At 40.6% G+C, this 16331-nt stretch overlaps 1 protein-coding gene and 1 long non-coding RNA gene across 4 annotated transcripts in view; one reads left to right on the forward strand and one right to left on the reverse strand.

Annotated features, from left to right (window-relative positions):
• The window catches only part of LOC309644573, an 85165-nt gene extending 71449 nt beyond the window's left edge, over nucleotides 1-13716 (reverse strand). For all 3 annotated transcript variants that reach the window (XR_014254497.1, XR_014254498.1, XR_014254499.1), the window contains exons 1-2: nucleotides 13494-13716; nucleotides 12814-12878 (exon numbers count right to left, since the gene is read on the reverse strand). This is a non-coding gene — a long non-coding RNA (uncharacterized lncRNA). The remainder of the gene's footprint in view (nucleotides 1-12813; nucleotides 12879-13493) is intronic.
• A 434-nt stretch (nucleotides 13717-14150) lies between these two features.
• The window catches only part of RRP15 (ribosomal RNA processing 15 homolog), a 47486-nt gene continuing 45305 nt past the window's right edge, over nucleotides 14151-16331 (forward strand). The window contains exon 1 of the mRNA XM_082427738.1: nucleotides 14151-14552. Within this exon, the coding sequence (XP_082283864.1) occupies nucleotides 14345-14552 (208 nt within the window). The 5' untranslated portion in view covers nucleotides 14151-14344. The remainder of the gene's footprint in view (nucleotides 14553-16331) is intronic.

A 16331-nucleotide genomic window follows, 5' to 3' on the forward strand; every position in this document is an offset into this window, starting at 1 on the left:
AGCCATTCTAAATATCTAGTTTTACCATTGTGAGCTGTACTCAATGGCAAGCTCAGGAAATAATATTGACACTGAGAGGAAAACTCTCTTCTTCAGTAAAGACACCAAGGTTTCCTTAAAGCCAACAATATTCCAGGAGCAATTTATTAAAAATCTTCCCCAAAAGATCTGTGGGTAAATATACATAGAGGCAAAGCCATGGTACGTACTTCAACCTAGAGCCGTATGCACACATCTGGATTAGGACCTCGAAATCTGGTCTCAGGTCACTGGAGGACCTCTAGCTTCATGGAGACACCTTCTCTGGAGGTGAAGCTAGCTACAAATTCTATTGCAAACCTCCACATTCTCCACCCATTTCTCTTGTCTCCTGTGCAAAGACAAGGTCCTAGTGCGCTGAGTTTGATGCTGTTGTTGTTGCCAAATGTTGTCTAGTTTCCATCTTAAGAAAATTAATTTCATGTTTTCTACTTTCATATGAATGAGTCCATTGGAAATGACGAAATGAACAAAGCTTGAAAGAAAATTAGAAAAGCAAGTAGGCAATGTGCTCTAGCTTACCTTGAAGTCCTTGTGGTAATAATGGTCATTTTTCATTTGTTGTGATAGTGGCTAAAATTAGGCTTCATCAACCACATGACTATCCCCAATTTTTTTTAAAAGGAAAGTTCTGTGTAGTTAATACCACAACAACTCCCCAAGGTAGTGGAGTCCAAAATGCTGGAAAGTTAATATTTCAACAGAGCCTGAAAAGGACAACCTCGTTTTCCATGGAGAGGCAACGTGATGCCGAAGAAAGAACACAGAGCTGGGAGTCAGGCCACTGAGTGTTGGACAGTTCCTCCTCCTGTGTGGCCTTGGGCATATCGGTCTCAACCCACCTGCTCTCATACATCTAAGGCCTTGTCAGGCATTAAAATTCTATGATTAAAGAAAAAGGGGCACATATCCAGAGAAAACTATAATTCAAAAAGATTCATGCTATGTTCATAGCAGCACTATTCACAATAGCCAAGACATGGAAACACCCTAAATGTCCACCGACAGATGAATGGATAAAGAAGATGTGGTATGTATATACAATGGAATATTACTCAGCCATAAAAATGAATGAAATAATGCCATCTGCAGCAACATGGATGCAACTAGAGATTATCATACCAAGTGAAGTAAGTCAGAAAGAGAAAGACAAATACCATATGATATCACTTGTATGTGGAATCTAAAATATGACACAAATGAACCTATCTATGAAACAGAAACAGAATCATGGACATAGAGAACAGATTCGTGGTTGCCAAGGGGGAGGGGGTTGGGGGAGGGATGGAGTGGGAGGTTGGGGTTAGCAGATGTAAGCTTTTATATACAGAATGGATAAACAAGGTCCTACTGTATAGCACAGAGAACTACATTCAATATCCTATGATAAACCATAATGGAAAAGAATACAAAAAAAAGAATGTATATATATGTATAACTGAATCACACTGCTGTACAGCACTAATTAACACAACATTGTAAATCAACTATACTTCAATAAAAAAAAAAACAGAAAAAAAAAAAGGAATCCACAAGATCACATGCTTTCTTTTAATCCTCCATGACTTCATATGACCATGAGATGCAACAGAAAAACAAATTTCCTTGCTAAGAAAGGGGAGGTTGTCTTTTGGCGATTCATCCCTAATCTCTTTCTCAACTTGAGAGCTCACTCTCCAGACTCACTGCATATTGGGATCCTTTACTGCCCAGGTCCAGGATCATTCTGAAAATAGAAATATTTTTCTCACACAGCTGGGCAGCAAGTGTTCAGAACAAGAGTGAAAGGCTAGACAAATCTCTCCATTGTCTAAATGTCAAGATTCTTGTTATCACCCATCTGTGAATCAGAGATTCAGAAAACAGAATCCCTGCTTTCTAAGACAAAGAAGCCTGAGGTCTGAGTGGTGCATTGTGCCGCATGCGGAGCCCATATTTTGAACCCAGCAAGTGTAACCAATACCCCTAAATTCAATAAGAAATAAACACTGAAAAACTCTGTAGGGTAACAGCATCAGTCCTCTGTGCTTAGCATCCCTTCCAGGCACTGAGAGGAAAGCATATTCAGTGCTGGTGGTAGTTAGTGCAGTGAAACAGCAGAGAATCTGGTGACAAAAATCCTTATGGCATAATATTTAGTGGAAAAGTAGTATACACAACTCTGATCCAAATTATATTTAAACATAAATGTAAATTGTTTTTTCTTTGTATGCATCTTTTCCAAAGTTCTTACAGTAAAATTTGATTAATTTTGTTGTAAAAAATACAACCAATTCCATTTTGAAACTATAGAAATATTTAGCAAATCTATGTGAGTTAAGAAGTCACCCCAGTTTTAACTTGTATTTTTCTCAAAATTTTATCCACGTATTGATGACTTTGGCTTGTTATGCCAAAAATTTACATGCTTTTTGCTAAGCACAGGAGAGGTGGATATTATATTCCAGTATTCAAATGCTCTCTTATTCTTTTGTGTGTGTGACCCTGCAGGGCAAGTTGGAAGATTAGGAGTAGCAACCATAAAATTCCTACCATCAATCTCATAGCACTTGGCACTATATGAATATTTGCCTGCAGTGCTTTATTGTGCAATAACAAAAATGGGGGGTGGTGGCTTTAAAATAGCTAGTTTACAAACATTATATCTTTACAGATAAAGCTGAATATGGTCATCTTTCCTGAATCAGTGGGGTGGTGCTAATGAAATTACAATTAGAGGATCAATAAAAATAGACAGAACTTAAATACAAAAGACTATGCACTGTACAATTCTATTTATACGAAACTGTAGAAAAGGCAAAACTAGAGTGTCAGAAAGGAGCTCAATTGTTGTTAGGGGGCTGGTGGTAGATTGAAGGGGTCTAATACAAAGGGACACGAGAGCACTTTAGGGTGAGGAGATGATGCCGTATCTTAATTATTGTGGTGACGTGATTCTGTACAAGCACTCATCAAACTACACTTTTAAAATTGGCCAATTTTAGTGCATGTACGTAATACCTTAATAGGCATAAAAGAGGAGGAAATGGGCAAGACTTGCCTAGACCTACTCATTTGAGGCAACACCTAAAGTTCTAGAAAGGGGACAAATTGCAGCATTTACCATACATGGTAAGAGTTCCATCAAAGATCCACAAGAGGATCTTTAGCTGACATTTTCCTTGTTTATTTCTTGACTGGTTGATGGGATTTTTGTTCACTCAGTCCCATAAGAATATAATCTCCATACGAAGAAATGTCCTAGTTTGTCTTGTTCTTAGCTGTATCTTAAGCACCTACGATAGTGTCTGGCATATAAATATTTTTTGACTGAATAAAATAAACAAATACATAAGAAAATTTCAGATCCCAGTAGGTGCTATGAGGATACCTTATAGTAAGGAAGGTTCACAATTAAATTTGCCTGAATGAAATATTTTCTGTATGGTGAATCCGGATAATAATTTTGAGACATTAAGTTTTTCTCTCTAGACTCCTCCTTTCTTTTTAGTTGCAAGCAGATAACCAGGCCTTTGTAATTTATTGAACCTGAGACTTGTAGGGTGATAAACAAGCTGTTTGAAATCTGTTACTCTTCAAGTCTTTGTAAAATCATAAATTCAGTCTAAGAGATTATATATCCTAGGGCTGTTGGGAAGGGAGGGAACACCTTTATGTAACAAAGGAGAGAAGGGAAATATCCTGTGGACTGGGAACGGGGAGTTACTCCAGCAACAAAGGAATGCCATGACTGTGAAAAAGGGTCACCTTCAAGCCAGCGGACCACTTTTCCCAGGTGAGATCACCCCTTGCCTAGATTGCCACAGGATTTCATAGTTGCTCAGCGAGGCCACAGACAGATACCAAAGAAAGACTCTGAGCTGTATCTGAATTTTGCTCCTTTCACTGGCTGACAATCAGATGAACTCCATCATTACTGCATTTCCCTTTTTCCCCCAATTCACCATCTGAAACCTCTGGATCATCCATTTTCACCCAGACACTTGTCCTGTGCTGCTTGGAAAATCTCCGATCCGATCCACCCCCTCTCCTCTCAAACCCTTCTACTCCGCCCTACATCAACCAAAACCTGTCATCAGCAAAATCCCTACATCTTCAACCTCTTCCCTCAGGATTCCTTTCATATCCTGTTCAACTGAAAGTTGACTGACCTTAGAAATCTCTCATAGGGAGGCTGCTTTTTTTTTTTCCTGTTGCACATGAAGTAGCCAAAGTATTCTTCCTGTTCCTCTTTGCCAATCTTGCTTCTCCTTTTCTTTTTTTTTTAATTAAATTATTAGCACCTTTAATTATTATTTATTTATTTATTTTTTTGGCTGTGTTGGGTCTTCGTTTCTGTGCGAGGGCTTTCTCCAGTTGTGGCGAGCGGGGGCCACTCTTCATCGCGGTGCGCGGGCCTCTCACTGTCGCGGCCTCTCTTGTTGCGCAGCACAGGCTCCAGACGCGCAGGTTCAGCAGTTGTGGCTCATGGGCCTAGTTGCTCCGCGGCATGTGGGATCTTCCCAGACCAGGGCTCGAACCCGTGTCCCCTGCATTGGCAGGCAGATTCTCAACCACTGCGCCACCAGGGAAGCCCCTTGCTTCTCCTTTTTTAAAACCACACCTTCCTGAAACGTCTGCCCCCACTCAACTTGTTTTGTCATCCTCCAATCTCAGCACCTTATTCATTACGGATTTTAGCACCTGTTATCACCCTTGGTGACCTCAGCAGCCACGTAGACTCACAGCTCTCACCTTCACTGTGTATCAGAATGAACTGGAATGCTTGTTGAAAATACCAGGGCTGATGTCCTATCCCCAGAGATTTGGATTTAGTTATTCTGGAATAGGATTTATCTCTCAGTAGGAAGTGGATCTCCCACCTCAGTCCACTCCTATCTGCCCCACGGAAGGAGGCAATAGTGCACCAGTCTTCCTGCCCAGTGGTGTCCAAAGAACAGGGAGCTGATTTTCTTCCCACTGCCTGATGGAAGTAGGCAGGGCTTTGATGCCTGCCAAGCGGTGTCAGAGGCTGAGTGAGGAACTGCCTTTCGTCTTCCACTCTGCCAAGTGGTGCTCTGGTTCCCTCACCAGGATAGTGTCAGCAGAGCCCAGCAGACAGCTGCACCTCCACCCCCATCTGGCAGCAAAGAGGTGGAACAAGGCATAATGAGGTGGGAGGAGGTGGAGCATAGTGTCAGTAGGGCCCCGCAGCCACAAAGCTCATGTCAGATCTCCACTCCTCCCTTCCCTGGTATCAGCAGTGCCCAACAGAGAGCTGAGCTGACACCTGCATTTGGAAACTACTAAGCAACACGAATGAGTTCTACTTTTCTTGGTTGTTACTATAGTTTTTTAAATACAATCACTTGTTATAGTAACAACCAGGAAAATATGCACCTTAAATGCAACAAGACAATCAATCAACTCTGAGACCACGATGAATCAGATGTTAAAACTATGACAAAGATTTTAAAAAGAGTCATCTTAAAATGCCTCAACAGTAACTATGAATTTCTTGAAACAAATGAAAAACTAGAAAATCTCAGGAAACAACTGTAAGTTATTTTTTAAAAGGACAGAATGGTATTTATAAAACTGGAAAATACAATCGCCAAAATAAAAACCTGGCTGGATAGGTTCAATAGTAGAGTGGATATGATGGAAGATATGACAGAAGAAGAAGAAAGACTGTATTAATATCAGATAAAGTGGACTTCAGAGCAAAGAAAATCACTAGAGGCAAACAGACATTATGTAATGATAAGAGGATTAATCCACCAGGAAGACATTAACAATCCCGCATGTGTACATACCAAGTAACAGAGACTCAAAATACGTAATAACTGATAGAGCTGAAATCTTGATTCTGGGTATTTCACATGATCTTTTTGAGCCACAATGTCCTCATCTGTAAAATGGGGCTCTTAAACACCTGTTACGTTGCCTGGTACATAACAAGTGCTCAGTAAACAGAGCACTGGAAATCTTAGCCTCCCATGGCCATGTGAGAAACCTGACCAAATGGTCCAGGCCACCTGATCTGTTTTACTCAAAGGAAGCCTCTCCTCTCACCACAAAGCAGCTCAGGATTCAGGCTGCAGCTCACCAGAGAACTCAGGGCTGCTCGAGCTGAGGGCTGCACGGGGCTCCGCAAAGCTGGGTTTCAAGTTCCTGGCACAGCCAAGCAAAGAGAGCGCTCTTTATAAGCCAAAGGAGATATGGGTGCCCAGCTGGCGGCTGGCCTTGGTGGCAAAGCCTCTGGTCATGTCAGTGTAGACTTAAAAGACTGTCACGTCTGCCAAATAGGACCAGTAGGGGAGCCTCAGTCTGCGAATAGGAAGGATGACAGACCACTAGTGCTAACCAGACTCAGGACAGGTGCCCTACCCATTGTCCCCTGGGAGTAAGCAGGTTTTAGTAAGCGCTGGGGAATCCCAGGGAAGAGGAGGTGTGGCGGGGGGAGGGGTGTGAGGACCGTGGTTTGTATTTGGCTGAGCCTCCCTGAACCTCAGCATTGGCTCTCCTCTGTGCAAGGGTCACCATCCCTCCCTCTCAGCCTGAATGAGATGATGAAAATGTTCCCCTGTGCGGCGTTCCCACCGTGACCACTCACAAACTTCTAAGATAGATGAGATCAGAGTGGAGATTTCTACTTTGAAAACACCCTATGAATACAATCTTATCCGCACCTATCTTGACCTCACAATAGTATTTAACAAAGATGATGCTTGCCTCCTTTTTGAAACACTTCTCTCTCTTGCTTTCTTAATTTCCTAATGCTTTCTACTTTCTGGCTATCCATTTTCATGCATTGTCTACTCAGCTCTAAATATTGGAGTTCCTGCCACCTGGACTGTAGCCTCCTTTTTCTCTTCTGCCTGGAAAACCTGCTCCAGGTTTTAATACCTGGGTGTTAAAACCCACCAAAATGATGTCATATGCTATCAAATTTTATACCTTGTATCTCTACCCCTGGCTTCTCTCTTGAGATCCAACTACTTATTCAACATCTTGATTTAGATGCTAAGATCTTAAACCTAATAAGTCAAAGCAGAAACAATAGATTTTCCCCACTAAGCTGTTCTTCCCAGCCTTCCCCATATCAGCAAATGGCACCATGATCCACCTAGCCATTAAATCAAAAATCTAGGCATAAATTCTAATTCTTTTTCTCTCATGTCCTATATCCAAACCATTAACAACTCTTTCCATGTCTAAAATATACCCTTAATATGTCAGTTTTTATTTATCTCCACCGCAGTCTGAGCCACCATGATCTCTCACATAGGATTTTACAGTAGCCTCCTAACTGGTCTGTGCATTGACACTCTGACCCACACGTTCTCCAAAAGAACTAAAAGGGTCTTTGAGAAATGAGTTCTGATCCTGTTATTACTCTGTTTAAAATAGTACCATGGCTCCCCATTTCTCTTGGCACAAAGTTGAAAGTCCTTGCCATGACCTACAAGGACATATTTAACCTTGCCCTTCTTAACCCTCTTATCTCAGCATGTCCTACACTTCCCTGCTCACTATGCTTTATTCATGCTGGCTTTTGTTCCTCAAAGGAACCTGTCTTCTCCTGAAAAATTTTCCCCCAGATTGTCACATGGCCATCTCAGTTGTACCATTCATATCCCAGCTCAAATGTCACCCCTTAGAGTTTCTCTGACTTCTATCTAAGGTACCCCACTCCAGCCATCACCCTATTCCAAATCATTCTCTATTACATGACCATGCTTTATTACCTTTTTAACACTGTTATCTGCAGCTATTCATTTTATTTTTATTTACTTATTTATTGTTGTCTCACTCACATAGAATGTAAGCCTCAATAAGAACAAGGACCTTGTCTGTTTTGTTAGGAATCCCAAGTGCCTAAAACAGTACCTGGCACATAGTAAGGGCTCATTAAATATTTGATGAATGAATGAGTGAATGAATGAATGGATGGCATGTCTAGGAAGGCTGGACCCTGGGACCTTACCACTGGACAAATAATCTCTTGTCTTGGATGATGAAGACATTCAATTTCAGAAGGCTGAAATAAGAAGGCCGAGCTCTTAAGGCCTCTTCCATCTGTATAGCTGGTCTATTAAGGACACACAGATTGGGTTCAACTGTCACCATGGGAAGGAAGTGGCAGTTCCTTGTATACAATTCGGGATGCACTTTATACTAGTAGAAATGAGAATCTGAAAGTCTGGAAGGATCGAAGTAGCCCACTTTTCTCTTTTGGTTGCTTGATCATTCAAAAATCCAGGGCAAATCTTGCCATGGCTGATGAATACTGCCTAAGAGACGGTTAACTCCCATAGGGAGGTGAGTGTTTAATGGAAAGGCATTATGCAAGGTGGAATATGTCTTCTTGATGCATGATAGTACCCGTGTCACTAATGAAGGCTCTGAGACCAGTAGTCCAAGAGTAATTTGTTCAAATGAAATAAAGCCTGTTAGTCTTGCCAGTATTCTCCTGCTTCGTTGCTTAACACCAACCGGATGATGTAATCTGTCCCTTTCTTGTTTACAGGGATGTTTCTAAAGAGGCAGTCAAACATTGCCTCAGTCTGGTTAGGAATAATGAGGCCACTGCCTGGGTCTTAATTATATCACCGAGAGAAGTCCAGTGCTAGAGGAGAGTAAAGATAAAGAGGAAAGCTATCCTCTTTTTAAGGATGTTCCAAAGGATTCAGAAACATGTGTCCTTAAAATAAAGATGATAAGATTCAGAAATAGCCATATGAATAGGAGTCTGAAATGCTGGGGTTTTGGTGGTAGTTCCACTTTTCCTTTAGAGAGCAAAGTTACCTGGTTGGAGAGGAATGGAGTTCTAGTTAGCTGCTCCTTAACGGATTTCAAAAGCCTCAAGGTGACTCACATGAAAGATCATTCCTAGGAATTTCTAGTTAATCTCCAGAGGAGACACAGAGCCATACACTCATTGGCATCTAAATTCTGCAAGTCCGCTTTTCCCACGAAGGAAGTTTCTCTACTTTGCTGTGTTCAGAGCCTTTCTACACAGGAGAATTTATGTTCATCTTTATATTCTTTCTACTCTGTTACTACTTTAAAAAAACACAGATTTCAGAGCCAAACATTATCACCGTCATCATCAACATCATCATCACCATCATCATTATTCTTGTTACTATTAATTTTAGATTACTGCTATTAAATAACTTAGGAAAAGTTTGCATATCAGTCTTGAATCTTAGATTTTGAACGAAGGGGGGATGGTTTGGGAAAACAATGTCTACTTGGAAATGTATTCTATAACGTCATAGAAATGTAAGCTGAAAAGATTTTTAGAGTTTACTTAGTCCAGCTCCCTTATTTTTAATATGAGGAAATGGAAACACCTTTACCTTTTTGAAGGTAAAGCAACTTGGCCAAGGTCATGCAGTGTATCCAGTGCAATGTTTTTTGGATGTAAAGAACAGAAAACCCGACTTATTATAAACTGACCTAAACAATGATCCTATTTATCTTACTAAAAGGAAGGACATGTATAGGGCAGGAGTATTAGTTTTCTAGGGCTGCTGTAGCAAAATACCACGGACTAGGTGGCTTAAATAACATATGCTTATCTTCTCATAGTTCTAGAGGCTTCAAGGTGCCAGCAGGGGTGGTTTCTCCTGAGGCTTCTCTCTTTGGCTTATAAGTGGCCACCTTTTCTGTGTATATGCATCATTGGTATTTTTTCCTCTTCTTTTAATGACACCAGTTCTATTGGATTGAGGCCCACCCATAGGCCCTGATTTAACTTCAGTTATCTCTTTGAAGACTCTATCTCCAAATATAATCACATTGGCAGTTAGAGTTTCAACTTATGAACTTTGGGGACACAATTCAGTCCCTAACAGTGAATGCAGTTGGGTCTGGTGTTTTCTGTTTGGGGTGGTTATTAATTATTTATTCCATTTATTTAAGAGATACAGGCCTATTCAGATTGTCTGTCTTTTCTTGTGTGAATCTGGGAAAAATGTATCTTTTAAGAAATTGGTCCATTTAATCTAGTTTATCAAATTTGTGGGCATAGAGTTGTTCATAGTACTCCTTTATTATACTTTTTACATCCATAGGATCTGTAGTGATGTCCTCTCTTTTGTTTCTAATATTTGTAATTTTTGAACTTCTTGAAGTTCTTTTATTCTTAGCCTGGCTAGAGGCTTATCCATTTTATTGATCTTTTCAAAGAAGCAGCTTTTGGTTTCATCGATTTTCTCTATTGAGATCCTCCTTTCAATTTTATTGATTTCTGCTCTAATGCTTATTATTTCTTTTCTTCTGCTTACTTTGATTTAATTTGCTTTTCTCCTTCTAGTTTCCTAAAGTAGAAACTTAGATTATTGATTTTAGATCTTTCTTCTTTATACATATATCAGTATATATATATATATATATATATATATATATAAATCAGTATATATATACATATATATATAGAATCAGTATATAAATAAGTATATATATATATATATATATATATATATGTGTGTGTGTTTTTATTTCCTGACTTTCTATTTTGTTCAGTTGATCTACTTGTCTACTTGATGGCCATACTATACCGTTTTAATAACTGTAGGCTTATAATGTCTTGAAATTATGTAGTGCTAACTCTTCAACTTTGTCCTTCTTTTTCATTTGTTTTTTAGCTATCCTGGGTTTTTTGAATTTTCATATGAATTTTAGAATCGGATTTTCAATTTCTACAAAAAATGTCTGTTGGAATTTTGATTGGGATTTCATTGAATCTATAGATCAATTTGGGAAGAATTGATAATAATGCTGCATCTTCTGATCCATGAACATGGTAGATCTCTCCATTTATTTGGATCTTCTTTAATTTTGGCTCAGCAATGCTTTGTAGTCTTCAGCATATAGGTCTTTCACATCTTTTACCCCTAAGTATTTTGTGGTTTTTGATGCTATTGTAAATAGCTCAAGCCCCTCTCTTGTAAGTCAACCCATTGCACGTGCAAATGTTATCTAGCTCTTTTTTAGTCACTCTGTGGTGGGGCTCGGAGAATTGTCTAAAAAATTGCTGATACTCTTGCTACTGCTATTGCTCTGAATAATAAATAAACTGTCCTTCCTCTCTTACCCAGAAGTCTTGTGTCTTCTACCAGCATTCATGAAATTTTGGAAGGCTTCTTGTTACCTTGCAAATAAGATAAAATCTCATACCTTTAAGTTTTTGACAGATACTCTAACCAATACCCTGTGAGTTGTGAGATTTTGCCAGTCTGGCTGGTGGGAATAGGCACTATTCCCAGTCCCAGGGGTGCATAAGTAGCTGTTGACTCTAATTCTTTTGGGTAGTTCTTGGGTAGTTTCTCACATGTATGTGTTGATCAGTACTGACCTAAATCCCTGAGGGAGCCTCTTCACAGATCTCCTGAGTTGTCTCTCTTCTCTCTGGTACTCTGTCCTGCTAACTCTAGTTGCCTTGGTCTTCCCTGACTCTCAGCTGTATCTTTCCAACTTGAAAAGTCTTCCAGGCTCAGCTTCGATCCCCTCTCTCTGTGCCCAGGTCTGGAAACTTTCTCCAAGCAGTATGCTGAGGAGATCATGGGATCACCTAGTTTGTTTCCCATCTCTCATTGGTCATTATCCTTCATTATCTAATGTCTGGTTCTTGAAAACTGTTGCTCTATTTATTTTGTCTATTTTTTGTTTCAGGTGGGAGGATAAATTTGCTCCCTGTTACTCCACCTTGACCAGATGTGAAAGTCATATGAATTCTTTATGCAGTCATCTCAAACTCGATTTTCTGTCTTATTCACATTCTATTTACCTTTATATTTTGGTCATTTTCTTAGATACACAGTTTTTGGTTTTTATATAATTAGTTCTATTGTTCTCTTTTTCAGAATTACTTCCATCGATTTTAAACTTGGAAAGTTGTTCCTACAATCCAATAAATCAGACATTCATTTCTTTTTTTTTCCTTACATTTATTTCATATTTAATTCTGGAATTAGTTTTAGGGTAAGATGTGAGCCTCTAATTTCTTTTCTCACTAAACAGTTAACTTTACTAAAATAAGTTTTGCAGAATTTTTCTCTTCTCTCTTTTCCTCGTGATAGTTCCTGCATAATATTTTAAGTTTTTACATATTCTAGAATTTGTTTCATTATCACTTATTTTTTCTTTTGATCTGTACATTTTAATTATTGTAGCTTTATGTATAGTATATTCTAATATCTGAACAGGCAAGCTTTGTCTCAAGACTCCTCTTTTAAAAAAATATTATCATTTACTTATTTTGAACCTTAGAATTATTTTATTAAGACTTTGCTCTTTTCTTTTCTCCTCCCCAAACTTTCCAATGGCACTTTTGTTGGAATAAATAAATAGCTTTAGAAAATTTGATCTGTCTTTCAGGAATATAGTACATCATTTCTTTTTTTTTTCTTTTTTTTAAGTTTTCCTTTACATCTCTTGTTAAAGTGACAAATCAATTAAATATTTATGATTTCTTTTCCTGTGAGTCCACATTTGATGACAATCACTTCTTTTGGGGAATGTGTCCCACTAATGTTTAGAGACCTAGCACTGCTCTTCTCGTAACTCTCTATCTTGATCCCTCTTTCTTGTGCCTTCCCACATAGCAACCCTGATGATATGCCCTATGATCCTGAGATATCTTTTTTCTCTTTACACTCTCCTTTTATAGATTCCTTTCTCTGTAGAGAACCCAAGAATTATTACTTAACCCAGAATATCTTTCCAGAGCATGCAGACCTTGCAGACCCAGCACCCCCTGCTCTGGATACACTGTGCAATTACCTCTCCCTCTTATCTGTTCCATGTCCAGTAGTCCAAAGCTCTTCAATGCACTCACATCAGCCAAGCTGCAACAAATCATACAGAAGAAATTATTTTATCTGTTATCGTCCTATAAATATTTGCATTTTAACAAGGAACTCTACTCTGAATACCCCCACTCTTCTAAAAATGACTAAACCTTAACAGAACGGTTTAACGGTGCTGCAGGCTGGTAGGGACAGTATTTGGGTACTGATAATATTTCCATCACAACACTGATCTTTGTATCAGTTAAGGCCAATCAGGAGATGGAAACCACTTAGTAATTTGATTCGGAAAGTTTAATATACAGAATTGTTAACTTTAACAGAGGATTGGAATAACAAGGGATTGGCTAGTAAGACGTGAAGAGACCTCTAAAGAAGATAGTAATAGCAGATAAAAGGAGCAGAGAGAGAACAGCGCCCAAAGAAGAAGTGTGCCCCCTCCCCCTTCAGAAATTTTGGGTATTAAAGAAAAACAAGAAATGCTCTTCCAGGAAAATGCTAAGCTTAGGGAAAGCCTTTAGAATACGCCTGGCCGATGGAACACGATGTCAGAGTTTGCTACATTATCTGTTTGACTCATTAACTTTGTGAATGGTTGTATTCTGTCATTCATTCATTCATTCATTTCTTCCAAAAATAGGTTTGGGTTCCTACCACGGGCCAGGCTCCGTTGCTGGCCTCGGGGGTAGGGTAGTGAATGATATATGGTCCTTATTTTCCAGGAGCCGACAAGTTAGGGAAAGGAAATAGGGGCAGCTTGTGGGAGCAGCTTCGAGGGAAAGCGGGGCTGGGAAAGCTGGTGGCAAAGGCTGACCTCAGGGAGAAGCTGGCCCCGGGAGGGAGGCAGGAGCAGCTCGCGGAGTGCAAAGCTGCTGTTTTCCCGGTCTGCACCGCGCGGTCGGGCGCCTTGAGCGGGCGGGGCGGAGCTAGGTGGGTGGGAGGGAGGGGTGGGGGCTGGAACCCTTCACACCCGCGACCCAAGGGAAGAAAGCGAGATTCTATTCCGTTTGCAATTGGAAGCCACTCAGGGGTTAATCAGAGGGAGATTATCGGATCAAAGTTTTAAGAAAGATCTGGAGTTGCTGGCGGTGATCAGAGGAGAGGGGAGGACATTCTCATATTCTAACTATCGAACCCTCACGCGATTGTCCTCGCTTCCTCCCTTCTAGTGCGTTTAGTAGGCACGTTCGGGACGTTAGTCCAACACCATAAACCAACACGAAATAAGGCAGCAGATACGGAAACAGCCGTGGGGAGGAAATTAAAGTGGACCGGGTCGGGTTGGGGTCAGAGTGGGGCGGCGGACCAGGACAAGGGCGAGCTGGCAGAGGAGTCGGCTGAGAACGTATATTCACTGATTTTTATTATTATTATTGTTTTTTACTGGAGCAGATAGCACGTAAAGACAACCAATCAGTCCTCTTCCCAATCCATATTCTGAGCCTCCAGCCCGAGAACTCCCGGCTAAACGGCACCGCCCCGGAACCTTGTATCACCGGAACTAGATGCCGAAATCCCTTGTGTTACCGCCGGACGCAACGCTCACGGGACGCTTCCGGTTAGGAATCATGGCCGCGGCCGTTCGAGAGTCACGTGTGAGTGCGGGGAAAAAGCTGAAAAATTCACTAAAGAAGAAGGGGAAGATGAAAATGGTATCCCCGGCTGCAGCATCGGAGCTGGAAGATAAGGACAAAGATGCTGCCGATAGTGAAGGTAACGTACTAGGGCTGAGTTTGCCTGCTCAGAGGAAAGGCCGGCATGAGTTTGCGGGAAGCAGGGGATGCGAATGCATTTGCCGCTAGCCGCCCGAATTTCGTCTCCTCAGCACGGCGAAGGGGCGACTTTGGCTCCTTGAGAAGGCTTGGGAAAGTGGTGTTCAGGGAAGGGTCCCTGTTGCGTGTTAAAGCTTCCAGGTTCTTTTATTGGACATTTTTATCGTCACTGTAATTAATTAAAACAGATGAAACTGCTGCTGCTTATAGCAGCAAAAAGAAGCTTACAGTAGCGAGGGACGAAAGGAAGGGGGATATTTGAAATTACAAGAATGAGTTAGTTCTCATATGGAGCAAAGAGCAAAAGGCCGAAAGAGGAAGACGGATGGTATACTTGAATATTCTTGTGCGGTAGGTGCGTGCATCTGTTGGGGAGTTAGAGATGAGATAGTAAAAGAAGAGTGGGTGGTTGAAGTAGAATAAATAAAAGTAGCAGTTGATAACTCTCTCTCTCAGAGACGTTTGCTATTGAAAGGAAGGAAATATATTTTAAGGCTTTCAACCATGATGTGTCCATGCTCCTACTCTACCATCGTTCTTGGCACTAGCTTCTTAGGTTAAAGGGGTCGCAGACGACCCCTGACTTACTACTGCCCAGTGATTGATCCTTTGTACTACCTAGAAGTTTGTAACAGCCAGACCTATTCTTTTATACTGTACCTCAGATCACGTCAGTTATCTGCTCAAGGTGATCCAGTGGCTACCCATCTCAGAATAACATCCAAAGCCCTTAGCCTGTGTATGATCTAGTTCAGGCAGCTCTCTCATCATCTGCCACTCTGCTCTGCCCCTTACTAGCCACATTGATATCCTGTGGTTTGTTTTACATGTTAAACATAACTCTCACACCCTGGGTTCTGCACTTGCTGGTTTCACTGCCTAGAATACTTTTCAGATGTTTGCATGGCTCTCTCTCGCTCACTCCTTCAGTCTCTGATTCAATGCCTTGTCTGCGAGACTTGTCCCTGACCGCCCTATCTAATGTACACCACTACTCTTCTCCGTGTCTCCCTGCCTTCACTTTTTGACTTATTACCCTGCTTTATTTTTCTCAGCATTTCTCAAACTCTCTGACATACTGTATTTGCTGTGTGTCTCTCCCAGCTGGAATGTAAGTTCCATAAGAGGAGAGACTGCTCTGTCCCCAGTGCCTAAGACAGTGCCTGCTGTGTTGTGGATCCTTCGCAGATATTTAAGTAAATGAGTGAATAAACCTCGACTTCCAGGACTAAGAAGAAGAAACTGTCATATACTACTGCAGTCCCTAGGTAATTGGAATCCTTATCTCCTGCCAAAGGAGTTAAGGAAAACAGACTATTCGTTGAGCAGGGATTGGAACACCTCCCAATATTTTTTGAACTCAATAGACTAGTTCCTGTGAGGTTGTCAGAGAAAGAAATACTACTACATTTGGAGCAGAATATCAGTATTGCTTACAGATTTAGGTGGAAAGTAGATTTCTCTATTCAAGTACTGGATAATTTCAAGTTAGAGCTGTCCTGACTTCTCAGTGCATTATTGTAAATATGATTAGGGTCTAGGGTTCTCTTGCTATTATAGTTCAATTGCATTTTGGGTTAAGAAGCCTTTTGTCTAATATAGAGACCTTATTATTCAATTCAGTTCAATGAACAATTGTGTTCTGTATTCTGGTCACCCTCTGGGTGTTGAGGATACAAAGGATGAGTAAATTCCTGCCCTAAAATTACAGTCTTAGGGA

The sequence above is a fragment of the Balaenoptera physalus genome (genome assembly GCF_965194825.1).
Source record: "Balaenoptera physalus genome assembly, chromosome: 1".
NCBI classification, from domain to species: Eukaryota; Metazoa; Chordata; class Mammalia; order Artiodactyla; family Balaenopteridae; genus Balaenoptera; species Balaenoptera physalus.